Here is a 27558-nt window from a genome sequence, read left to right on the forward strand (position 1 = left end):
TAGCAATTTGTAAAAAATAGTTTATTACAAGAAACTTTACATTAATCAAACACTTAACAAAAGTCTTGCAGCATTACAATCACAAGTGTACAAAGGCAATCTCGAAAATATATCAAAGCAATAAAAAAATATTGCACTTTTCTTGATTGTCTATAAGGCAGAAGTCTACGATTCTCAGATGTTTGAAAACAGCATTTAAAGTCACGTCCTGATGTTCAACATCTTGTTGCAAAGAACTACTGTACCTCCAAACTGCAACATGTAAATATACTTTGATCGACATCGGAATGACCTTGCTTGTAAAACTTTAAACGTAATGTAAAATGTGCAGAATTTTTTTTTTTTTACTCCAGCATTTGGAAATATTTGTTCATTTCAGAACATAATGTGCTTGCATGCTTTCTAAAGAAGCATGCTTACATGGCTGACTCCACTGTATATATTACAAATAAAGAACTAGGCACACATCTCACCTGTAATAATACAAAATGAGTCCCCCTAGATTGCAGAAAAATACATTTTCAACATATTTTAGACAGTGCCTCACAGGAATGTAAAACAAGTGACCATTTTAGAGACTCTGTGTTGAATAATTAACTTAAAATTAAATTCTAGCAACAATATATTATTAATAAATATTACACCATTCTGTGGTTAAAAGTAAATTCCTGCACTTTGAGGGAACAAAACAGAACAAAAGACTAAACCTAATCTTGAGTTGCACTGATTACTGACCTTCAAAAAAAAGAAAGAAGAAAAAAAGAAGCACCGTATAAAACATAAAGTGCTACTATCTGAGTCTGAGCTCTGTTTCTCTTACAGTTAATTATTTGACCTTCAGAAAATAACTGCAGCGACACGACGGCGAGCAGCGGGCGTTCGTTGAATCTCAGTTTGCACAGAAATTTGATGTGTTTTTGACCACAGCACTCAGCTCCAGTGTGTTTTATTATATCAGCTTTGGCTTTCTGATGCTTCAATCATGGATCGAAATCTGGAGTTTTCATCTGCCAGCAAGGCTGCAGGAGAGTCAAACTCCAAAATCTAAGAGAAAGAAAACGATAAAGCAAAATCAGAAACAACACTTTGTACTGGATGTATTATTGAAAACATTTTAATATATAGAAAATATTGTCGTCAGACCATGTAGTTAAACACAGCTTTTTACTTTATAATTCAAATTAAGGGGTGAGGGCCTTTTGGCTCAGGGCTAGGGTCAGGGTCTGCTCAGGGTTTAAAGACTCCATACAGTGTCAATTTGACTCTGCCTTTCAGACTCAAATGCTGAGACATTTACCATGTTTAAAGATGGCACAGTCAGGTTTAGGAGTCCTTTATAACTAATTAATGACTAAAATTGACTTGTCTAAGATTATCAAACCAGAAAAAGTGGTGTTTAATACATCCTGTAAGAAGAAGTAATAGATCATTTAAGGCTTTCTTGAAAACAATATCTCAAATTAGTTCACATGTGTAGAATCTGCACTCAGACCCTTTTCACACCTTTAATGCATCTTTAGCGACCAGTTGTGTTCAGATAGTGCTAAATCAAGTCTGGCCTCAGTGCCCCTTGAAAGTGTTTTCACTCAGAGCACCTTTAGATCTAGACCTTCAAAGGTGGTTTGGATCCCTTTAATCTGCATATATTTGATAGTCTGAACACAATCTGTCATGGTCCTGGATGTAGGACTGCCTGCTGAACTGAGGTGACCCCACTCAAGCAGCAGAGAGCACGTCTCAGCTCACTCAAGATAATTAAACGACCATCTTTAGGAATATTCTGAAGATTTTCCTTTGGGTTTTATTTTTTGGCTAAGTTTTAATGAACTTTTTTAAATCCTTCTCAATAAAAATATCTGTTTTGTTGAGATTTTATTAATCAGAGTGGATTACGGGATTGTTTTTTTTTTCCTGATTGTTTTAGAGCTGATTGGACCTGCTGTGGTCACTGTGAGCGATCATGTGCTGCATCAATCACAGAACAGTCTGAGCAGTGTTGTCACATTATATTCTCCTCATGATGTTTCGTTCACAGTGTAGCTGTGTAAAAAAAAAGGGACAGTTGTGGTAGAACTTTGTGAAGTCACTAAGTTGTTTTTACACTGCATCTGTAAACAATTAAGCTCTAAAAAGGTGGAACTATAATCATTTTATGGTCTCTGTTTGCATCACACACCATCGCATGTTGTTTTAAAACAAACTGAGGATGTTTCAAACTGTGCAGTCGTCCTGTTGCATTTATACACACCTGGCCGTTGTCGAGGACCATGATCCTGTTGCAGCCCATCACAGTGTTGAGACGATGTGCGATGATGAGAGTGCTGCAGCTGCTGAACGCACAGCGAATGGTCTCCTGGATGAGACGATCTGTCTCTGTGTCAATGGCTGCTGTTGCCTCGTCCAAAATAAGAATCTAAGACAAACAAAAACACATTCCTAAAATCATGGTGCTGGGTCTAATTAATGCTAATCTCTATTGTAACACAGTGTAACTGTGTCCTGCTAACACTTAGTTCAGTCTTAATCAAATCATTAATGATGCAGTTAAGATGATAAACACCAGGTGGCAGTGGTATTCCATTCAGAAGGAAATGTCAGCAGGCCCTTATTTTCTCATTAACTGAATGGGAAGAGAGCATCACCCATTCCGAAACAAGAAGACAAGTTTGAAAAGTAAATATAAGATGGCAGCATTATGCAATCATCACCTTGCTGTTCCTCAGGAGGGCTCTGGCCACACAGAGCAGCTGCCGTTCTCCCACTGAGAAGTTCTCTCCGTTCTCCGTCACCTCTGAGTGGAGCGAATGAGGCAGCTGGCTGACCTGAGGAGGAACATGCAGAGCTATGAGAACTAGAGTTGCACATATAATTTACGGTCTAATCACCCTACTGCTTACCATGTCTTTAATATGAGTTTTCTCAAGAGCTTCCCAGATCTGCAAATCGGAGTATTGATTCCACGGGTCTAAATTGCTCCTGTTGGAACAAACCATAATTGGGTTATTCATCAATGGGATTAAATACTCCACATTAATCCAACACATGTGGCATTCTGCAGAACTCAAAACCATCAATAACAAAAGGTTGTTGTTTGAATATCTGAAGTGAGGTCATACATGTCCAAAAGGCAGCTGACAGATGTTTTTTTTATAAATATAATCTACATTTTATTGATTTGTAATTTTTCAACAAAACAAAAATCCACAACAGTGTCAATAAAAACAACTTGAAGCACATTGATGCAAACCTTTGTGTAACCTCTTTGTGAATGAATAAACACTCGTTTCTTATCTCAGTAATTAAAATAATTGAATTCTCAATCTATATGCAACTCCTTTCATAACATATATCACAGCCTCAAAACAGCTGATCTGGATAGATCTTTTCATCATTAAGTTATAGTTGTTGCTGCTATGAACATTTATTTTTTTTAAGACAAGGGATTGGTTCATGAAGTGAACATTATATGAAGGAACAGATTATCCTGATATAGCATTAAACACATCTCAGATATGACATAGAATAAACTCTTTTTCATTCTACCCATGCACTTTGCAAAATGTTTCTATCATCCCCCGTTTTTGTGATTTGCATTTAGCTTTTTTTTCTTTCCTGTCATAATGGGCTTATCTATTGTTTAGGTTCTTACTCCACAGCTTGGATTTTCAGCTGAAAGGGAAAAAAAAAAAAAGAAATCACATAGAAAGACCCAAACTGCCAAGCTTAGACTAAGAAGGTAAGATAAGCCCCCAAAATGATGACTGATGTGCGTATAATGTGTCTATGCAGGATTACAGAGTGTCAGTGACTAAATGTAAAGAAAGACATCCCAGTCACGTTTGATGGGGGGAAACAGAAACATACATTGCAGTGTTCAAAAAGCTCCATCTCTATTTGCAGAAGCGGGTTGCCATCTATATGAACACATACTGACACCCATAAAACCCCCTGGGTGCAAACCTAGTAGTAATTTTCCTGATAGCTTAACTGCTATGCAAACAATCGTACTATATAATTTTCGATTTTAACCTAATTGTTTTTCAGTCCAGAACAAATTTTGTAAAGCAGAATAATGCATTAGTCACAGCTATCGGTGACAAAAGTAAATATAATTGGATTACCTGATGGTGCCGATGAAAAGTACAGGCTCTTGAGGAATGATGGCTACCTTGCTCCGCAGGTCATCCAGGCCAATCTGAGCGATATCGATCCCGTCAATGATTATAGAGCCTGCACTCAGCTCCACCAGCCTGAATAGAGCTGCAGCCAGAGACGACTTTCCTGCAAACACAAACAGAAAAGATGCTGCGCTAACAAATGTGGACGTGCTGCAATGGAGATTTAAATAGAAGTTGAAATGCTGCTGGCGTTCAGGAGCAGAGAAGGTCAGCTGTACCTGATCCGGTGCGTCCCACAATGCCGATGGTCTCTTCAGGGAGAATAGTGAAAGATAGGCTCTTAAGTACCAGTGGCAGATCATCTCGATAACGCATGTTCACATCCTGGAAGGTGATTTCTCCCTGCTGAGGCCAGGAGGGGGCAGGAGCAGCTGCCTCAGGATTTTGTCGGGGTGCTTCACTGTCAAGACTCTGAGATAAGGCAAGGAGATGGTATCTGGTTTTAATCTCTGAATCTCTGAAGAGGAGAAAGCACCTGAACTGAGTTCTAGTGATTTTTCCTCTGTAAGCCTTCCTTTGCACTTGACACGAAAAAAGTTGACTTGATATTTGAATTATTGTGGTTTAGGCCTATCATATTCTGGAGTGTGTTAGATCACACACATACACACACACATCAAACATAATCCACACCTACCTTAATATAATGATTTATCCTTTCAACTGAGGTAAACCGAGCTTCAGTCTCGGTGAGCAGTCGCACTGTAAACTGAAACAAGCCGGTCAACTGAAAGTGAAAGACAAGCAGACAGTTAAAAGTTAAAAGGTTAATGATTAACACTGTCACACCAATTACTTTGAAGCACTGGCTATTTAGGCATCAGTAAATTGCGCAGTAAACAGATTCAATGACAAGCCTCCTTCACAATCTCGCTAATTGATCCCAATTATTTGCCTTGATTGACAGCTCTTTGTTGATTACAACATGAGCTAAAACCCTGAAAATTACTGCAACAATTATCAGACAAACTCATACTCATGACATGCTGTGGAAATAACATGCAGAGCGGGAGAAAAACTGGGTTAAAAACTGTGTTTTTTTTAAAAAGTAGGAGCATTCAATGTTGGCTACTTCTTAGCTTGTAGATAAAAGCTCAAGTGTAACTCAATAAAGCAATATCAATAATTAGTGGATGATTAGAATTTACCCATAGTGACATTTAAGCTAAATTAGGCTCAAATTTAAAAAAGGAACAAAATGAAGTTATCCATAGGACTTAAACTTAGTTAAAACTTCCTGGTTTAACCCTTTAATTTGTATTCTTTTTCTCCACGGGGCACTAGACTGTTTTACAACGTTAAAAACTGGACTGTTAAAACCTTTATGTACCTCGTTGTTACATCTGATGTGCAGAGGCAGAATTATGATAAAAACTGTGATGAGCTATTTTAATCTGGAACATATCTAGGACAGAGATGTGCTGCTTCTGCTTGGTCAGTACAAAAAAGCAAAGGCAAGGAACAGCAGCATAACAAAGGAGCCTTCATGTGGAGAGGTGGGACATTTTTTAAGGGAAAGGAGATATTCACAAGACCTCACCCTGATCTCATCTAAACTGGTCTGGTCCAGAAAGAAAGTCCAGAAATCGTGCTTTCTTTCTAACTAAGTTAGGCCTTGGCAACAATCTTTCAGAATTTCATAAAAAGTGCATTTTAAAGCTTATTTAGGGAGTTCTTTCTTAAAAAAGTGACAGCTTTACTTTGACCCAAATCTATCTTTGAAACAGGTTAAATAATCCCCGAAGCTTCTGTGGCAGAAAAATAAACGTGTTTGAGTCATTCAGGTGGCTAAGGCTGTGTACTTTCTGTGCCTCTACGTGTTTGTTTACAGACCTGCACTGCATATGATATGGCCAGGCCTGCATAGGCTGGAGGTATCTGATCGTGCATGAAGACAATGAGAAGTGCCACAACTGTGATAAGAGAGATGCTGATGATGTCCAGGCGGAGAGCCAGCCAACGCATAGCACAGCTGAAGAGGTAGTTGGTGGCCTGGTTGGTGTCCAAAAGCTCCTGATATCTTAAAAAAAAAAAAAAAAATTAAACTCAGAAAGATGGTAAACTGATTTGAGATGGGTAAAAGCAAGCAGGGATGCTCTTCTTTCTGGCAGAAGGTTTTCTGGCACGATATCTGATATTTTTATAGTCTGAGGAGCAAACTGAGAAACTACAAGGGAGATAAGATGAATTTAAAGTTTTATGATATCTGTCACTGAAGGATAACACTGTATTCACCTTTGGAGGAAGCTGTGCCCTCTTCCATAAGCGTGGATGGTGGAAAGTCCCTGCAGACTGCTGGTTATATGAGAGGTGAATGGTGATTGGCTGATGTTCTCCAGGCGCTTCAGCTCACGAATAAAAACTCTGAAAACACACGGCGACAATTTTTATTTTTCATTTTTTATTAAAAGACACAAATTCTTAGAATTTTTAGAAAAATGTGTAATTGAATACAGATGAGTACAAGTGGGGCTCCGGAAAAACAAACTAGATTCTTTTTGTTGTGAAAATCCACTTCAGTCAAGTCTGAAACACTGCAGAAGTGTTTGCTTCATTCATTTGACTAGAAATGGAAGATTATTGTGTAAAAATTCCTTTCTGTATTTGGGAAGTTAACATTTGAAATAGATTATTCGGAACTGGAAATCATAACAAGCAACAAAAAAAGGCTGAATTTTAAAATCCTGCATGAAACGTGAAGCACAGCTTTGAAATATCTGAGACGGAACATCTTAATACCAAAACACAGCCGAGGTGAGGCACTGGAAAACGTGTGAACGAAGGAATGGAAACCGCTTGAGCTCTAATGATGCTGCTGCAGACAGGTAATGATGAGACAATGCACAAAAAGAAGGATACGCTCCACAACACAGCATCCATTCTCCTGATTCCACTACAGATGACTATGAAATACTATGAGCAATGGTCACAACAAAGAGCCAAACACTTGGGATCCAAATGTGCTGTTGACAAGAAGGCATGAGGAAGACGAAAGCGGGGTTGTGTCTACTTTTAGCTGCCAAGACAGAGTGATGGGAATTACAAGTCTCTCATGAATCATTTGGTTTTCCTCATAAAAGCTGTGAGGAGATGAGGAAAGAACATGACACTTCCTCACTTCCAGGCAGCAATGCACACAAACATGTTTATGCCCTGGGCACTTTTCATTTCAGAATTCTATAAAAGCAGATTGAAAAAGTGGGTAATTTCTTTGGGAGATCCACTTTTACATAACATTTGTACACATCCCGTTATGTTGCGACTTTTGAACAACACTGCTGAGGGGTTATCACAACTTTTCATTAACCATTTAGCATCATCTCTTCCTTCCAGTTCAGGTCTGCTGTTTATGCTCTCAGAGGTTATCTCTCGTTCTGCTTGCGTTTCGCGACGATTAATTGCCTTCGAAATGAAGATGCTTTGCAATTAAAATAATCTCTAAAGAGTCAAGCAGGAGTCAGATCTAGTTTAAGAAATTATGGGTTTCACTTTATGCAGTGACAAGATATTGAGCAATGAATGGGGAAAATGGGGAAAAGATGTAAGCTTCATTCAACTCTGCCATGGCAAAAACCATCCAAATATATTTCTCATTTCTTCATCTGATGCAAGGCTATGCAAATCAAAGCTGCTTATTGTAAATATTTCATATGTACATGAAACATGCCGTTATGAATTCAGCACAACACCAAGACAGGCGAAAGGTTTTTTTATCTTTCAGAAAGAGGAAAAAAAACATAATTCTGTGGTTATTTCCCATGACACCAGTGAGCTGCTGTTCGCTGGTTGGATTCACCTTTATTGTAAAAACATAAACAATGACTAAAGCAGAGTCTTTCAGGGCACTCCTGCAAAATTTGTCACTAAACAGCGGGTGAGAAGAATTAAATCAGAGACTATCAAATCTCCACTGATCTGCAAACAAAACTATTTACCTTTAGTTCTTTTTTAATCAGAGTTTATAATGAGCTTCTTAAAATAAGCTTGAGGAGTCTAATTTACATTCACACTGTAGCATAAGGTGTTGAACTGACATTCCACAGCCCAAGAGTTTCATTTTGTAAAATAAAAATGTACACTCAGGAGCAGATTCAGGGAGAAAAAAAAAATCTGTAAATTATGAAGCTCTACGCTGATTTTCAAGTATTCTTTTTTCATCCTGATATTCCTAAGCGTAATCACTGTCATCTGTGCCAGCTGGAATTAAAAAAAAAAAAAAATCCCAGCTGTCGGTAAAGAAATAAAAAAGAAAAAGAAAACAAATAAATAAATAAATAAACACTGCAGACTCCGTAGCGTATATCAGTAGCTATTACAACAAGAAGACAGATGGAGGTCTGACCTGGAGACTCGATTGACGATGCAGAGGAAGACACCCATGGGCAGGACTGAGATCAAGAACCAGGGGAAGACCATGCCAACCATCCCCAAGCAAAACAGCACCAGAGTCAGGTTCTGCAGCAGCATTTCAGCTTGCATGGACAGTCGCACATCCACTGTGGAGAAGAGAAATAAACTGTCAGATGCAATGGAAAAAAAAAAATGGCATTCTGAACACCAGAGACAAAAAATGTGATCCCTGCTGCAAAATGAGTTGGAATGAGCACAATCTGAAGGCAACAAAGTAAAAGATATTGATTTTTGCTGTAACTGAGATTTGTGTAACAATGAGTCCATAAAGATGCCATCTAGCTTGCCCAGAAATTAAAATAATCGTTATAATCTACATTTAAATCAAAGTTTTCAACTAGGTATGTCTTCCAAAATAATCCTTTTCTTTGAAATTGACCAATTTTCTCTTCCAGCTGCCATAGTACCAGGAAATCCCTTCACATAATGTTTGGCGTCATTGTGAAGCTTGAAGATTCCTGTTTTTAAATACAGGACAGGAATTCTCGATACCACTTCAGTCCAATAAACACTGAGTTTTCAAACCGGCACTCTCACAAACAAACTAGCTTGCTGCCATGCCAGATTTGAACAAACTATGTATCATTTAGAAGCTTTTGAGATTGAGAAATGAAAATATTGATAAGTAAATACTGAGAAATTCTTCAGTGTGACTCATTTTGCCAGAATGGGTCACATTTGGTTTATATTTGTTAGCAAATATTGGGGTAGTTTGATAACTTTTGGGGCACTTCAAACCCCTAAACGGGTGATTCCCAGAGAGATCAAGATGTCAGATGGATCCAAACATAAATCATTAATGCACTGAGCAATTGAGCACTCTATTTTAGCACCAACCAGGACATCTGCTGGATTTGCTGAAATGTCCCACTTACTATATGATGCTACAATGTGATGAGTTCTCTAGTCCCTGAACAAACTCATGCATTGACTAGAATCAAGCTGATTCTCTGCTTTAAGCCCAATTTGAGTTTCACATTTTTGTGTGTGAGATCGGCAGGTGACAGAAAAAAAAACATGCTCATACACGGAAAGAGAAAAATAACTGACATGTCAAACAAAAACAGGAGTGAAGTGGATAACAGAGAGCAACTCACAAGGGAAAACACTCTACGCCAAATCACACTGCGTCTTAGCACTACACCTTGTCAACCGCAGTGACTTCACTGACTGAGAGCTCTCCTGGGGGAGAGGTTCTCAGTCAAGACAAATCAAGCCTCACCCTCATCCATGTCCCTGGAGAAGCGGGTCAGGATACGACCCAGAGGTGTCGTATCAAAAAAGTGCATGGGGCTGAAGAGGAGCCTGCGGAACAGCTTGTCATGGAGCGTGGAGGCAGCCTTCACGGTGCACTGTCGACACAAACAACATGCTGCGTTTGAACACGAGACCTCGACGCATGTAAACAAACTGCCTTAACAAACATACGGCAACAATCGGAAGTTGGATAAACCGACAGTTGGAAAAGAAATCATCCAGCGATCAAATCGCACAACACAGTGGCACTCACATATTGCCTGCAGAGTTTACAAAGACTACCTCGCCATATGCTGAGCATGTGCGCAGCGCTGGGTGGCTATTTTCTTTCCTCGCACAAAGCAGGCTGTCAAATCCTGATTTATAATGAGTTTCTAGAGGCTTACATAAAGGTCATGACCCAATTCGCAAGAGACATTTCACCAATTGGACAGAAATTACATGTGGCAGCAAAGAACAAATTAATTCTATTAATGGAATATTTAACACTCACAAAAATCCTGTCACAGCTTGAGGTAAAAAAAGATCATCCATCTTTGAAAAATTAGCAATTTTAAGTGGCATACATTAACGTGGGGGGGCTAACCTCTGCAATGCTGTGTCAGGATGGGTTAGCGTGGGGAAAAAAAAAAAAAAAAAGAAGATGCACACCCGAGGGGGGCAGTGACATGAATGAGCACATAATCACAGACAGACAGACAGACAGACAGACAGACAGACAGACAGACAGACAGACAGATGGGTGCAGCCTTTGTAAAGCTGTGAGGAGCAGCAGTGGACAAAATACTAAATGGATTTGGCCTGCAGCTATTTTCCATTATAGTGCTGCAACCATGAGACCATGAAAAAAGGACAATTAGGGGGCAGCACTTAACTGTAAAGCACTAATAATATTCCTGGTTTTTGTATCACTTTGAGGTCCATTAGGAGTTAAAAGGACAAAGCAAGTAATGGGAAGATGCTTACCTTCACAAACACCAGCCCTCTCACCGTCTTCAGAAGTAACGCGGCTCCCATGGAGATGACATAAACAGTTGAGTAATACTGAATATGAGGGTTGAGCCTCATGCTGGTGCTCGCCACTGTTTCGTTTCCCGAGATTAATGATGTGTTCTGAGGGCAGATGGAACAACAAATTACAAAGTATGAGGGAAAAAATGGAAACATTCTCCATTTGCTTTTTAATGAAACTCAGAAAAGCACACTTTGGCTTAGAAAAAAAGTACATTAAAATCAGTCAGTCTGGTGACGTTTACTATTCCAAGCACATTTCTCAACAGCGACGGCTGCCTGCTTTGCTGCACATCTGTTTCTCAGCCGCTCGTGCTCGGTTTTAATTAAGTTTACCGAGGTGCTGTTACTTTTTTAATCATGCACATTCAGATTAATGCTCAGTCTGCTGCCACAACTCACTGAAGCAAAGTAGTTATTTTTCTTTTGGGAGCCAAACACACACTATAGAGAGGCGTCCATTATATTGAAGCAGGATCTTCTCCCAGCTTACCCCGCTGCCCTGCCTGATCCAGTGGCTCAGCCACCAGTTACTGAAGGCTATGCTGCCTGTCGTAGAGAGGAAGAAAAGAGCATTGATGACGAAGACTACTGGACCTCCGGCTGCTTTGATGTATGCTCTATACACAGGCCAGGCGACTGCACCAGAACCTTTTTCTTCAGCTTTCATCAGTTGTTCTGAATACAAAACAAAAAAGCAAGGAGAGGACTTTACTTCTGAAACAACACAACATTCATTCTTGTGCACAGAATAATAAAATTATGACAAGATCTCTCACCTCTGTTCTCGCTTTCCACCTTTGGTTTGACCTTGACAACATCAGCAGCACTGTCAGCCTTTTTCGTGCTTTCCCTTTGCTGTTTGTTTTTTAAATTTTCCTTAACCAGATTCTGCAAGACACAAACGGTAACGAAGGTCGAGTTTTGAAAAAAGCCACCTCAAACCAGAACAACCTTAACAACGGCACCCTGAGTTTAAACAGAGATATAAGTGCCACGGTCTTTTCTCAGCTCACTGGTGAATCAATTCACACATAAATAATGAAAAGCCTTGTGTACATTAACATTTCCCTGCTATTGGGGCCCGTCTATCTGTTCTCATGAATTATTCAACCTGTAATGTTCAATGTTACAGTGTAGCAGGGGCAAAGATCCTTTATTCAAAAGAGCTGCCTTTGTTCCTTGTGTGCCCCTGGCCTTACCTCTTGTTGCATGCTGCTGAAGAGGGTGGCATAGTCACGCTCTTTACCCATTAGATGTGCATGGGTGCCGTGCTCAGCAATCTGCCCGTCCTTCATCAGGATCACATGGTCGCACTCAGGCAGATACTGAAAAGGAAACAGAGTTTTTTTTAAAGAAAAAATGTTGAGGATTATATTTATAGACAATTTTGAGTCATATAATTTTGATTAATAACATTTTATGAGAACGGTAAGTTTGGGGAGTTTAGGAAATTAAAGCAATGTTATTAAAAAAAATGTAAGCAATCTATTATTTCTATCATTAGACATTTACTGATGGTCCTGACCTGCAGCTGGTGTGTTACAAAGAGCACCGTCTTCCCCTTAGCTGCTCCTCGAATGGCTCTGTTGAAGATATGGGAACCCACACAAGCATCAACAGCACTGAGCGGGTCGTCCAGGAGAAGTATGGGCCGCTCGCTGTAGAGCGCACGAGCCAGGCTCACTCTCTGACGCTGCCCTCCGCTCAAGTTGGCGCCCCTCTCCCCAATCTAGAAAAACAAATGGGTGTTTGATGGTATTTGAAATCAAAGCTTGCAGCTGGGATAGCTTGTAACTGAGAAAAATCCACACGAACCTCTGTCATGTCTCCATATGGAAGCTCAGCAAGATCCGGGAGAAGACAGCATGCTTCCAGCACAGCATTGTATCTGATGTGGAAACAAATGAAACAAAAAACAGAGATACTGTAAATGACCCCAGTTAGGATTTTTTTTTTTTTTTTTGTAGCGACATTAGACAAAGTTTGATCTTACTTGTCTGAGTCATACGCATTTCCAAACAGGATGTTCTCCCTTAATGAGTCATTAAGGATCCAGGCATGTTGGGACACGTAAGCAAAGCCACCACTTGCAGCCACTTTACCTTCTACCAGAGTCATCTGCAACACAAAAACACAAAGATGGAATCAAACAGAATATTAAAAACTTGTAAAATAAAGTTTGTAAGCTTTTTGTGATTCAGTGTGCGAACAATGTAAGAAAAGCTTGTTCTGTTTCAAAAGGAAAATGAAACAGAGCGTACTGATGAACTGAATCTGACCTGTCCAAGTAAAGCAGACAGAAGAGAGCTCTTTCCACTCCCGACTCCTCCACAGATTCCAACCAGATAACCCTTAAAAGAGAAATCACATGAGGCAGATGAAGGTTTTTCTAAATGTGTACGAAACACATTCCGAACTTTGCGTGTATTGTTTGTGTTACCCTCTTGATTTGCAGATTCATGCGGTGGAGGGTCTTGTGCAGCGGCGGGCGGATGCTTTGAGTGGAGGAGATGGTGCTTTGTGGGCTCTCCTGCTCCATGTTTGTAAGAAGGCTTTGCCCATTGGGACCATCTTTGTTTTCCTTGCAGTTTTCCGTGGAAATGTAGAGGCTCAGCTTCTCCCTGCGCAGCACACGTTTTATCCCTCCATGCTTCCTGGGAGGTGGGTTTGACTTTGTAGCCGGGGGGCGAGCCTTCTCCCAGGCCAGCGTGGCGTCCTGAAACTCCACCGCATTGCTTGGATCCTCGGTTATGGCCAAAATCATCTCTCTGTCATCCATCATAAAGAGCCTCTGTGGGATGGAATATACAACACTTAATTTTGACTACACATTGAGATGACAAATTTTGAAAATTGATCAAAAGTTGCATTAAAATCAAAGTTTAATGCAGATTTTCTTTCATGGATGACTAACATCAACCCAGCGAAAGCCGAAAGTGTGGTTTAACATGCTTGATGTTATATAATGACACTCTGGCAGTGCGGTGATGACTGAATTAGAGAGCCTAATTCTTAAACTACAGTCTGGCCTCTTCTTAAGCTCATCTGTGTCTTATTATTCAGTACATGTGCTCAATCCCAGAAGTCTTTTGGTACATCCTTGGCAGAAATTCATGCTTACTTAACCCTGGCTGGATCTGTGAAACTTCTCTCACCAGCATGTGACTTTTTAACATGTGTTGGGAAACTGAATATCAAAAATGTCAGTATGTGGTGTGGGTGGAAAGGTCTTTAGCAACAGGATCACCTTTTCATTCGCTCTGAGCAGGCTAAACCTGCTTGCCAATTCTCATACTGTATCCACATTCAGAGTCTATTTTAGTCTGTTGACCTATAAAAAGTGAATTTAATTTAACAAGACAGATAATGTTTTTTTACAGAGCTGAAACGTTAAAAATCTGTATTGTGTCAAAACACAAAGTGGCTGTCTAAAATGACATTAACTACCAGCTGCTGATATTTGAAATGGCATTTATATTTCCAGGAAGGGTTTCCGTCTTTCTCACCTGAAATCTTTTGACTGCAACAGCACCTTCTGACAGCGACCTCACAGCCAGTGGCGTGACTTTCAGGGCAAAAGTCATGGAGTTGAAAACAGCAACTACTGTGAAAGCCTGGAGTGGGATGAGCAGGGATGGAGAAGGTTATTTGCCAATATTTTTTTCTGGCTTCTGACTTTAAAACCATTCATATTTGTGTCAGATTAACTTCAAAACAAGCAGAAAATGGAACAAATATGAATTTAGTTAATGTAAAGTATTATTTTGGAGGGATTTACTAAACAGTAACATAGCTCAGGTTCTCAAAGTTAGGGCTGGGGCACCACTATGGGTCATAAAACCCCAAGTTAGGGGTCCTAAGATGAACTCTAAAATCAAACAAAACTTGAAAAGAATTTCTACTAGTATATTTTGACTATAATTGTTACAAAAGAAAAAACAATAGTTATGAATTTAAAAAAATGGTTTAGTATGAGGTTCATCTACTTGTGTTGTCATTATGCCCCTCTTTTTAATTTCTTTAGCAATATTTGTGTAATTATTGTATTGTAGTTATTAACAAATAATATCGTACCAGTTGTAGATAGCCCTTCTAAATGGCCTTAGTTTGAAGAAAATGTTTGATTTTGACTGGCCTGACAAGCTAACGGGTAGTCTGAATGTGCCCAAGATCAATGCAGATCAATGATCAATTGCTGCTGTCCTAAAACAACTTTATTCTCAAAAATCTCATAGCCTTTCATGAAGACATTATTTTATAAACTTTTACACAGTCATCTGTTTCACATCCCACTGTTATTCCACCAGAAATATTATGATATTTTGGCTGGAAGTGTCTCAGAATTTGTTAAAAGTGCCACAACTAGCTGCTGCTTGTTGAGCTGTAAGTAAAATTCTATGTAAATAACTTTGCATTACAAAACTAAAGGCAATGCTATCAAATATTTGAGACTGAATTTGTTTTAAAAAGGCTGCAAACAGCTTTGGTCTTGGCCCCACTCAGAGTAGCTGTTAACTCATTTGTAGAAGTTAAACCATAAAATTTCTGTTAGAATAAAACTATTTCTCCAAGCAAAGGCTGTTCAAAGTGCCATCTACAACAAGGTAAATACAGTATAAAGAGTGTGACCATAGATGCTTTTACTGTTGAAATACCTCAACTGCAGTAAGGTCAAAGCCCAGTGCCATATGAAGGGTAAAGGTGCACACGCTTGCTATCACCACAACAATTGGAGCCACGCCCACTGTGAGACTCTGGACGACCCCCGCTCTCTCCAGGATCCCCCTCTCCTCTGATCGCACCTCTGTAGAGCAAACATGAAAAAGAGAGATGAAGACAAGAAAAGAAAAAAAAACATAAAGTAAGGGTTGAATGACTCTCAAAGGGTTCTCAGATGAACATTCAATCATCGGCACCCCCAGAGCCATTAAGAGGCACAGTGTGCATACAAAAACAGATCCAAGAGGGACAGCAAGAGCCTCCCTACTGAAAAAGGCTTTAAAACCTGCTGAGCTTTGATAACTCTCCAAGCCTGATGCTCAAATACTGACCTCTTTGACCGTGTTTGTATCTTTTAAATGCATGTGCTGGCTGCTTTGTTAACCCAGCACACTGGGTGCAAACACAGGAACAAAAAGCTCGAGCATCTTAAGCCTCAACAGCACAGCGTGTGAAATATGAGAACTCCCTCCTCCCGGTGCATCTTATTCCCCATATGGATTCCCTGTAGATAGCTGGTGTGTGAACTACAAAGAATGAGTCATACATCCTGGGCAAAAACCCTGATCAGCCATGTAATAGTGATACTAATTGAAAGAAATGGCTCTCTAACCCTTCAGGCTCATTGGTAATTAAACTGAATACCAATTATTTATCACTGTAATGGCTTATCACAGAACAGCAGTAGAACTGAGTCCCACCTGATTCATTTGGAGAATGATTAAAAGTAGAAAAAAAGATCCTTACTTACAACTGCGGGGCTCATATTAAAAAAAAGGCCACTGCTTCAGAGATAAGAAGAACGGCTTTGACAGAAATTCAAAGTATCATAAGGACTGAAACAAATTAACCTTGAAGACAATGGATTTATGGTGATCAAGATTTTGCCCTTTCTCACACCTGTCACCATATCATTTGCAGGTGGCAGGCAATCAGACAAAGTGACCCAGTTTTTTGAGCGTATTGAGAAACAAAAATTCACAAAAGCACTAAAAAAAATTAGGTTCTTTAATAAAACTCTCAGCTTTTGACCACAAACAAAAATAAAAGGCCGGACATTTCTTGAAGGAATGCATATTTCCAACCTTTGATGACAGTGTTTTAAACTAAGATTATCTTGTGTTGAGAAATGATGGAGTTATAGATATTTTGGTCAAGCCATGAAAATAACATGATGTGGAATCTTATGTGATGTTTCGATATCTTGTGTGATTTGTTGGCGCTTGGAGTTTTTGGTGTGAATGACTGTTAGCTACTACCACAACAAGTTTTAGCTCAATAGCTGTAAAATTGGATGAAACATAGCCTTTTTTTTCCACACACACACAGACATGGGCATTATTGCTCCACCTTTGTCTTCGGCCGCTGAGTCATTCGAGAACAAGGAAGCCACTCACTGTGAATGTTCTGTGCAAAGGCGTCTTCCCAACAGTACATCTTGATGAACTTTATGCAGCTCAGGATCTCGTTCATGAGCCTCACGCGACGGTCAGTGACCGCCACGCACTTCTTGCGGAAATACGCCGTCAGCCTCGATGCAAGCATCTGTCCAGACAGGCACAGGAGGAAATGATGACAAAATAAGTGGCAGGAGAGGAAATGAAAGCAGACGTGATCACGTTAACTGTGCTGCAGCTCTATCTGGGGGACCAGAGTGATAAAAACACTTTTCACATCAACACCAGACTCCCTGGCTGTCAGACTGTACCTCAGGTGTAATTTGTGTAGTTGGAAAAGAACAGCTGTAAAGCTGATTATTAGCAACAAATTATGTTGCTTCTAAAAACTGCTGATGGGATTCTTTTATCGCTTGAATTAACATTTTGAACAGATGACTACAATGTCTAAATCTCATTAAGAAAATAATGAGTCAACAACAATATTTGTCACTGATAACCATCATCAATTTTTGCTACCAGACAGACAGGGTAAGACAGACTGGGTTAAGATTTTGTACAGTGTCTAGAGTTCAGACTATGTTGGGGATGACTCTCAGCTGCTACCACACCAGATTTTAGCTCAATATCTGTTAAATGAGATATTGAGATATGAGATATTTTGCTAACAGTACAGACAAATAAACACACACACGAAAGCTCTGCCTTCACCTTCAGCAGTGGGTGATAACTACACTCTACTGGTCACAGTATTTACTCTTCAAAAACCCTAACAGACAGAGAAACACATTTTCAGCTGTTTTGACTCTGGTTCAGGTGTTCTGAGCAGAAGTCGTACCATGATGGGGTAGAAGACGAGGAAAATAGCCGATCCCAGCAGAGCTGTGGGGCCCAGGAAGTACGCAGTATAAGAAAGACCAAGTATCCCCACCAAGGGCCCCCCGGCCAGCAGGCAGCCCACTGACACTGCTTCATACAGCCGCTGGCCATCACCAGAGCATATGTTGATCAACTAGAAGGAAAACAGTGGTTTATACACAAATTAGACTTAAAAATCCTTCAAAATCTAAACAAGACAAATACACCACTATACACTACACTAGAAAAGTAATTTTACATATAAAGCTGCCTTCATTTTTAATGTTTAATCATCCTCTTAATCATTGCAAGAACTAATTTTAGCCAGCAAAAAGTAGTACATGAATTGAAAATAAGTCTCAGTTATATTTGCAGGACCATTTTCTTAAAACTGGAGATGAGTCCCCTCCAGGGTCACGTCACCTACCTCGCCTGGACTGATGTCTTTAGTGCTGCGCAGGCGGAGGATCTTCTGGAACGCAAAAGTAAGAGCCGCACCACGGAGGCGTGCGGCCGTGCGGTAGTTGACGGCCCACATGAGCGCCAGGGACCAGGAGCGCATCAGTTCCATGAGGAAGATCCCGGCTACCAGAGACAAGCCGTACCACACAGAACTCTGGGAACTCTGGCAATACTCCAGGAGAGCTCGAACCAGCAGAGCCTGAACAGTGAGAGCAAGGACAAAGTGGAGGCAAGTGAAAAATAGGAACATTTAACAGGGAAGGAACAAAGAGAAAATGCAGGGCACAGAGAAGATAGAAAAGGTGAAGCAAGGAGATTAAAAGGAAACGATTTGATTTAGGAAATTCACCAAATGGATTAGAAATATAACAAAACAGATAAAAGAAAAGATGAGAAAAAAAGGATAGGATAACAACCCAAGATTTACTGTTAAGGCTTCTGATGCTTGTTAATTTGCAGAAAAAAATATACTCGAGACCACTTTGTTAGCTGAATAAATTAGACAGGAATGTCAGACAAACACTTCACTGTGTAATATCTAAATCCAGGTAATGCTTTTAGATGTGGGAACACATACTGAAGCATAAAAAAATGCTTAGATGCAATACAGCAAACTCAAAAATATAATAAAACTGGATTTTTTGGGTTCAGAACTATGCACTGTTTGAATATTTGCTCTGACACTCATCCAAGGGCTTTTCAAAAAGAAAAAAGGTGTGCTAGATCAAAAAGCACTGCAGAATGCATTCGAGTATAAAACCAAATTAATTTGTTTTCTTTTCAGAGGCTTTAAAATGTCTTCATATGTTTTCCTTTAAATGTCCAGTCCAAGATGAAACAAGACAAAATGATTCTAAGTGAATGCAGAAACAAGCAAGTGTTCATACTCAAAGCCAAATCAGCTAAACAAAGAGAGAAAGGAAGTTTTGAACAGGACTCACGGGCCCAACGAAGCCTGCCACCATTGTGAGGAGCAGGGAGAAGATGGCCACCAGCATACGGGTTTGGCAGAACCTCCAGAAGACTCTCGTCAGGGACGCCCCGTCGCGCCCACGTCTCTTCAGCTCATCACGCCACAAATATTCAAGTCTGAAGCCAAGAAAGCAAAAGCTCAAAACATGAGAAACATGACAAAATAAAATGACTTAACATCAGTAAAATCATGTTCCCTCCTTGTCACATGACTTCTGAAACAAAATGCTCTTATATTGCCAGTTAACAGTATGTAAAAGTTGGCCTTTATGAAGGGCAAAATTATAATAAATAAAAAGAATATTTTATGTATTGCTCTTTTGCTCCTAAATTATGTAAAGGCAGTTTATCAGACTGCCCAGAAGCACAATGGGAGGTATAAACAACATGACAGGCAATCATTCTAATTAAAAACCACTAGAGAAAAATTAAGGGAGCCAGAGTGATAATAATGTAAAGGTGACCTCCAATATACAATCATGAATGATGCATCACATAATTAGGCCCAGAAAGGTAGCGAACATGTTAAAGATGTGCTAATGTACTTCTATTGCTGCATAATGCTTCTTCAAGTGGATAAATATCTTGTTGGCCAAATGCTTCCTGGCTAATGAGTCTATAACGCAGCAGCAGAGCAGCTGCAGAAAGTAATTTACGCCGAAACGACTTTATTAAAAACGTATCAGAGATAGACAGAGCATTAAGCCAACTACACTCTCACATTGTCTGATAATTACTACTTGAAGTCAAATGGTGCTGAATTTAAGAAATTACAATTAAACAGCAGCCCAGAGCTGCACAGACACTTTTCAAATCAGTGAAAATAGGAGAGAAGTGGAAATGTCAAAAATGCAGCTGAGGACTATTTTAAGAACAATGTAAACGTGTTTCGGCCACAAAGTGAAGAGTGTGACGGAAATGAGTCTCCGTTTAAATCTCTTCAAGATCCTCAAACTTTTTGTAGCAACAGTTTCTGTGTTGCTGAAGTAATTCAGATTACATGCACTGTTATAGTTGGTAGCTTTGTTTCATTTTAAAGGTTTTACTTTAATTGTAAAAGATCAAATTCATTCTTGACGTTTGTACTTGATGACAATATGCAATATGCTCTTTTCCTGTAAATTGTTTTCCCTTATGCCTGTCACCAAGTCAAAATAAAAACCTTCTATCACTTATTAACTCTTCCTTCTCGTGGACCTGATGTTCATTATGACCCTCTGCCAAAAGGCCAAGCCAAGTAATAAAGTTTGTGCTCATGCCTGCGTGCATTCGTGTCTGTGTTTGTCACCAATACATCAGAAAATAATCACTGGATGTGCATCAACAACTGATGAACGTTTGGCATGAAAGGCGGCGGGTGACGTGCATTCCTTCGAGTATTGCTAGGCCTTTAATTTAATTAATCTGATCAGGAAGAATCAAACGAACTGTAAACAATATACACAAATAACAGAAAAAACATTTTTGTAATTATTTGTGGCAACTAAACAAGAAAAAAGTAATTGCACAGTTAAAGTTTTGATTATCCCAGACAACAGAATTTAAACAATTTACCAGCTCGATGATGCAACACTAAATCTTTGGAGTGTTTATAGGGCATGTGTAAATAAAAGCACAACAACAACAATTTGTGCTGGAAAGGAGGAAATATTTGTTTTTAAACAGGAATGAAACATTCCTAACAGCCTCCAGCCAGATGGCAAACGGAGCTGATGTTTCAGGCTTGTGTTGGCCGGAACATCGCGTTCAAGGCTCGCACCTCACTGAGCACCAACAAGTGTCAACTCTCCCAGGGTGCTTTTCCAATTTTCTGCTTTGCATCAGGGTTGCATAACTGTTCTTTGCTGTGTGAGACACGACATAAAGCCCCCCCACCGTCTCCAGCATCCACCCATGACAGCGTGACAGCTTTGTGCTTCTTTATTGGTTCTTTTTCTATTTGCTCTTTAACACACAAAAAGCAGCAGCGGCAGCAATAAACCAGACCCCGAGCCACAATCTTTCAGCGGGATAAGTCCCTGACAACCCACGCAGTTGTCAGCAGATAGAAGACAACTTCCTCAAATAGTCATCCACTTCTGTACAGCCGAGTCATGGCGCAGAGATGTGACAGCACATGACTAATGGAAAAACTATCGGTTTTCTTTTCAGCGAGCATGAGCATCCAAATGGCTCCTAATAAGCTTATTGTAAGTCCTGATAGTTCATTCAGTAAATCAAAGTGCTGCCGTTTCTTAAACTGTGATTTTGGCAGACCAGGAGAGACAGTCAATGGCAGCTAATTACAGTGCAGAGGAGACACTGTGTGCTACAGGTGGAGGACGTGTGTGTGTGACATGAGCACACAAGTCAGGCAATAACTCTCGCTGTAATCTCTAATCCCTGCTATTCTTAGATCCCCCGGGCCGATCCCAGCTCAGTGCTCCTGTTAGTAAAGAGAGACAGGATGTTTACTGTTTAGGTGTCACCGAACCGACTGAGCCACATAAATTCACAAACAACACAACAAATGATGAAACTGGAGCTGGGCAAAGTTTCTGTCACTGTAAGTGAGAAGAGCTTTATCTGATTTCCTAAGAGGTGACACATCGTTTATTCAGGCATTTTCATTTCATGTTTTAGTTTTAAAAATGTTAAAGTAGGGGCTTGAAGCAAATGTTTAGACACCCTGCATGGGCAATAATAACACACACCGACTGCTTCCAGGCAGCAAAGAGTTAGTGATGCGCTGATATCGATACTGCGTGCGTGTACCTGTACTTTTAAAGCTGTTTGCTAACCACCAGAAGAAGAAGCAGTGTGCGGACATATTTCAAAGTCTCAAATGTTGGGACTTGTACTTGGACTCTGTTTGAAAAACAGAATATTTTTGCTTCTTGTTAAAATTGTTCTTTTTATTGCCAAGTGTGCGTACCAACCTGCAGTTCTTTCAGATACTTTGGCTCATCCTGCATGCACAGTCTGATTATGTTTTATATAATTTTATTTTTTAAGACCACAGAAATACCATCAGCTAGGAGCCTTTTGAGCTCATCCTTTATAAATTTTAAAGTGTCTTCAGAATCATTATCCTGTTGCAGAGGCCATCTTTTGTTCATTTTATGCTTGGATTCTGTGGTGAGGACCGAGATGTTTGTTTCTCCGTATTTAATAGAATCCATTCTTGCCTCAAACAGTGAAACGATACCTGCGCCTCCAGCTGCACCATTAGCTCAAAGCACAATCGATACTCCCTTGCTTGACAGATGGAGAGGTGGGTCTATTTTATAAGGTTCTGCACTCTTTTTTCTTCAAGCATATCTTTGTGCATTGTGTCAAGAAAGTATTGTTTTGACTGCATTAGTCCACTGGAATTGATTTCAGAACGCATCAGGCCTTCCTGAGGGTCCTTCACAACAGAGGATTTTGAATTCTAACGATCCTAAGAGCAGTTCTAACTGCTGTGGAAATGGCTTCTTATATCCATCTTCGGCTGGGTGGAAATCAACTTAGAAAGCATGGCAGCTGCTTAGACGAGCCGATGGCAGAAAGCTGTTTGCACAAGATCTGAGAAATCAGCACATTTATAAGTATGATTCACCTGAGCTTTCCTAATGAAGAATATTAAATAAGCTGTAGCACTACTGTGTTTATTTACTGAGACTTCAGGAAATTTTATATGAGAGTCCAAATCTCTTGTGAGACAATTATTTCCCCTCTTCTTTTAATTTGACTCAAAATCATAAAACAATTAACAAATTATAACATAATTTAGCTGGAAATTTAAAAGTTTATCTTTATGTTTTGTGGTAATCAGTTCATATTCCCATTATTTAAAACTTAAGTTTTCACCATTGATGTCAGATCCTTTACCTTCCACTATATAAGAAAACTCCACTGCACTTAAAAATTAGATGTAGTTTTTAGCAGCTTTCTTGAAATATTCAAAATAGATGAAAATAGCAGGATCTATTTTATATTAGTTTGTTACATCCGTTTACACAAAAACATGTAAATCTACAAAATCTAAACTGCACTTCTTTTAAAAAGGCAGTATTTTCTTGATATGTTAGGATCTACTTTTGACATTTTTCTGTGTAAGTGACTCTACATGATACTTCTGAGTCACTACTATAAACTACAGCAGACATGTTTACTGTGTTGGAAACAACACGGCAGGAAGTGCATGGTGTTTGGTGATGATTTGGTTTTGGCACAGACAAATCTAGTTGCATCTATAACTGAATGCTAAGGCAACAGATGTAGAATCAGTCCACTGTTTCAGAATTTATTTTACTTAAACACATCCTGCAGATACAGCAGAGAATATTAGATTTCATAGAGGCTTCAAAGCATAATTATTACACTTCAAAAAATCAGTTGTCTTCAGGATGGCTGCACTCCATTCATCTAAATTAAACGTCACAAAAGCAATCTAAAATTCGATAACTTTCATGTTGCTTCAACCTCATCTTCTCATTTCCCTCCAAACCCCAGGACCTTGGGAATATTTTCCACCTCAAGAAACACCACAGCTCACTTTTTTTTGTCAAGATGCAAATCTCAGCACTGCAAAGTTACCTCACCTTTGACAGTTAACTGTGGAAGCTTCGTGACAAGACAGTCCCCACACATCATCCATAGACAAGCTGGATTTCTTGTAGGCCTTCAGTGCCAGCGGGGAGAGCCAGTGCAGAGTCATAAATGAGAAGAGGCCAGCGTTATCGACTGGGTGCTGATGCCTGGAATAGAGCAGAAGATGTGGAAAATGGGCGAGATGTCCAAAAGTGTGGAGCCCACACAGAGATGTTATGCTGTGGGAGAAGTCCCACATTAAAGCGCTGAGAAATAAGCGGCGCCTTTGCTGGCCAGAGTCAATAACAGGTGAATCACGCCTGCTGGGTTTAGACAGTAATTTGCACATTCTACACAAAAATCAGAGAGGAGTGGAAAAACGAAGGGCAGGAGTTGTTTATCAGGTAACACATGTTCAAACATGAAGCTGTGTGCCGCTGAAGGATAAGTTTCCATGCCTTATCATGGCATCCTGCTGCAACCAACGCCCTAAACAAACAGCTATAACAAACCTCTGAGTCTACCTATACCCTCACGCCTGCCTCTTTCTTTTCGTGTGCCGGTCAGAAACCCTCACTGTTGTGTCTGTGTGTTTCTGGCTCATGGTCAGAGTCTTGGGGCATAAATTTTAATAGAGTTTGTTTACTTGTGTGTGATCCTGAAGGGCTTTAAAAGCTGCAGGCTTTTACGGTAGCGGCCTCGTCTCTTTGGCCCCCTCTCCGTCGTGACAACATCCTCCCCCTCCTCTTCCTCCTCCAGCTCTGGCAGCGGTTGCGGGGAGGACAGTGGAAGTCCCTCCACTCGCCCGGCTGCATCCAGGGCATCAGGAAACATGGCAGCCACTCTGAAGAGCGAAAACAAAAAAAAAAGAAAAACAAAAGTTAATTCACCAAAAAAAAAAAAAAAAACATTTCAGAGCTGTGACAACAGCTTGGTGCAGTCACCGTCTCAATGAAGTATGTGTCTGTCTGCTGCCAGTATTAGATTATATTACTTTAATGGGAGCATAACAATTTTATAACAAAAAATGTTTATAACCCTGAAACAGATTAACAATTATTTATTGGAAGAGAGTAGAGGATATGTTTGCTGCAAAGGAAAAAGCCACAAGACTGGATATCTGATTAAATTTATGAAATAGTGAGAAAAAAATGCAAAATATCTAATTTCAGTTAGCTGTTTACATACAAGTGAACTCAGACATTTAAGACAATTCATCAAATTTGACCACAGCTATTAGAAATAATTACAATTATATGATAACTTCACGGCTGAAATGGGCCTGTTGACCATTTTCTCCACATCAACACATTTTTTCTCATTTGTCAGCTCGGACATATTCTAAAATGACAGCAAGAGCTCACAGACTACTGAGAATCTTTGGGATATACTGATAAAAACTGAACTCTATTATCAATATAAGATCTGGTAAAAAAAAAAAAAAAAAAAAAACTGAATGCAACTGCAGGTAGAAATAAATGTTTCGACATTGCATAAACTTACTGAACTGATGCCCTGATGAGTGCATTTATAGTAAAGGCTAAAATGTGGTCCAAGATCATTTTCAAGCGTGGGGCTTAATATCACCAGGCAGTGCGTAAGACGACTAAATCTTCCCATTTTCATAGATTTAGGGAAAGTCTTTCTTTGTGGTCTTTTTATCAGAATCACTGCAGACTACCTCTCTGTCAGCTAACTGATTAATCTTCACAACTTTCTAACAGAATGGACTGATATTACAGCAGGCAACAGGTTATCTTTGTTTGAAATACTTCTGGACTTTTGGTACATAACAAATACTCTCAACGTGACATTTACAGGCAACCTCTCGGTGCCAAAGATAAAACGCAGTAATCTGCCTGTTCTGTCTTCCTTTAACCCAGAGAGCGATTACAGAAGAGCGGTGTTTTGCTGAATCATCCTCAGAGATGCATATAGACTCTGAGAACCACCTTGCTCGCAGGTCATGGCCCCTCTCTGGCACACAGTGCTTATCTATTTAAAGACGCTCTGCCAGCCTCCCCAGGAGCTCAGGAGAAGGCATCTGAGCTGGACGTACACCCGCACGCCGCCACTGATCCGATCCCTCCTGTAGCAAAGCTCTTTTACAAGGTCAGCCCTGTTCTGTGCGGGGCGCAGGTCGACTGTCCAGGGAATGTGCTCGGTGATGAGATCCGATACGCACAGCCCAGTCGGGGCTCAAACAAAAACTGATACCACGGGTTCTGCTGGGAAATATGCTGGAATACAATCACTGCTGAAATGATGGGAACCAATGAGCTTTAGAGCTGAGAGAAAACATTAAAAAATGTTTGTTTTTTTTCTTACCCTCTGAAGCCCTTGGTACCTTTATGATCGTGTGAATTTTGTCACGTGGCTGTGAACTTTTCAAGCTCACTTCAGAGAAAGACGCTGACTACAGCCGAGCGTTTTGAAGAGAAAATTCAGCAGGTTTAAAACGAACACGATTACCTTACCTGATAACCCTGAGAGCATTTTAGGGTTTGAAATATTTCTGCATACAGTGGAAGAAAAACATGTAGGCTGAAAGTGCATGTTTTTTCAATGTCTTCAACATCCTAAAATGCATTTAATCAACGTCTAGATGAAATTTAGATGTCTACTAAATGATCACTTTTAGACCAAATATGGACCAGTTTCAGCTTGGACAAATAATAGATGCCTTTTAAGGCATCTGTAAGTTTCCAAAAGACGCCTATTAATCAACGTCTGGTTGTAATTTAGATGTCTAAACTAGATTTAGACCAATTTTAGCTTACACACACATAATACACAAAGGTTTATTTAAACTTTTAAAGGTACTCAACATCCAGGCACAAATCACTGATTCTCAGAAGTTACATAAAAAGAAAAACTCAGACAAAGCAGGGGTAGGCAACCCTGGACCTGGAGAGCCACTATCCTGCATGTTTCACTTGTTTCCCTGCTCCAACACACCTGATTCAGTGGTTAAATCACCTCTTCATGTTCTGCAGAAGCCTGTTAATGACACACTGATTCAAATCAGCTGTGTCAGTGCACAGAAACAAGTAAAACATGCAGGATGGTGGCTCTCCGGGACCAGGGTTGCCTACCCCTGATCTAAAGTGAGGGCATCTGTATGGGGACATCAGATTAACTGCTTATGCGCTAACAGAAGAAAAATAAATAAAAAATAAACAGCTAATAAGTAAAGTCAAAGTACACAAACTGGTCCACTAAGTGAACGTGCAGTTACAAGTTTAACTCTTTGTTTTTAGCCATTATTAGGTATGACTGGTGGCAGTGATGCATTTGCATTTCCTCCTAAACATTTCTACTTCTGTTTTGTATCTAAAAAGGAAGGAAGTGATTACTGATAATGTTTATCATTCCTTCAGCCGGCCTCTTTTTCAGAATACACTTCCAGTTGTTACCGTGCTCATCACTTACATTTAACTTCCGCCTGGTTTCGGTCACCTTGGTAGCAGATGTGATGTCACGAGCGTTTAATAAGAGCAGAAAACACAGACGACGATGACCACCATGATGATGTCTCCTCCCTTCAGTTTGAAACTTCTTCGCCTCCGCTCAGACTCATCTCCTCTACTGCCGCGGCGGCACTCGGACACGGGGGGCCGAAACACGGCAAAACTTTCCGCCTCACGTGTATGAAGTGCGTGCCGCCACCTCCCAGCGGCGTCCCACGGCTCAGCTCAGCCGCAGCGTTCACCGCCTGACATAACAGTCGCACGAGG

The 27558-nt window shown here is 40.0% G+C and overlaps 1 protein-coding gene across 1 annotated transcript; it reads right to left on the reverse strand.

Moving 5' to 3' along the window:
- wu:fb13g09 (multidrug resistance-associated protein 5) lies at window positions 1-27558 on the reverse strand. Its single transcript, XM_017408475.3, has 29 exons — window positions 27254-27558; window positions 24468-24665; window positions 23833-23988; window positions 19237-19384; window positions 18261-18494; window positions 17814-17987; window positions 16976-17123; window positions 15515-15663; window positions 14366-14473; window positions 13300-13650; window positions 13139-13210; window positions 12853-12977; window positions 12675-12747; window positions 12385-12588; window positions 12059-12184; window positions 11636-11747; window positions 11350-11534; window positions 10812-10958; window positions 9811-9940; window positions 8521-8674; window positions 6414-6542; window positions 6012-6198; window positions 4816-4905; window positions 4397-4589; window positions 4122-4281; window positions 2898-2976; window positions 2709-2822; window positions 2249-2413; window positions 1-1044 (listed from the first exon to the last, which is right to left on the reverse strand). Exons 2-29 carry the CDS (start codon window positions 24653-24655, stop codon window positions 955-957), a joined length of 4191 nt encoding a protein of 1396 aa, XP_017263964.1. The 5' UTR covers window positions 24656-24665; window positions 27254-27558; the 3' UTR covers window positions 1-954.

The sequence above is a fragment of the Kryptolebias marmoratus genome, linkage group LG9 (genome assembly GCF_001649575.2).
Source record: "Kryptolebias marmoratus isolate JLee-2015 linkage group LG9, ASM164957v2, whole genome shotgun sequence".
NCBI classification, from domain to species: Eukaryota; Metazoa; Chordata; class Actinopteri; order Cyprinodontiformes; family Rivulidae; genus Kryptolebias; species Kryptolebias marmoratus.

Coding starts and splice junctions, on each gene's coding strand:
- wu:fb13g09 (XM_017408475.3), bottom strand. CDS start 24,655: ATGTTTCCTGATGCCCTGGATGCAGCCGGGCGAGTGGAGGGACTTCCA. Junction 17,988..18,260: donor AAGACATCAGTCCAGGCGAG/GTAGGTGACGTG, acceptor TTTTCCTTCTAG/TTGATCAACATATGCTCTGG. Junction 6,199..6,413: donor GGGCACAGCTTCCTCCAAAG/GTGAATACAGTG, acceptor TTTTTTTTTAAG/ATATCAGGAGCTTTTGGACA.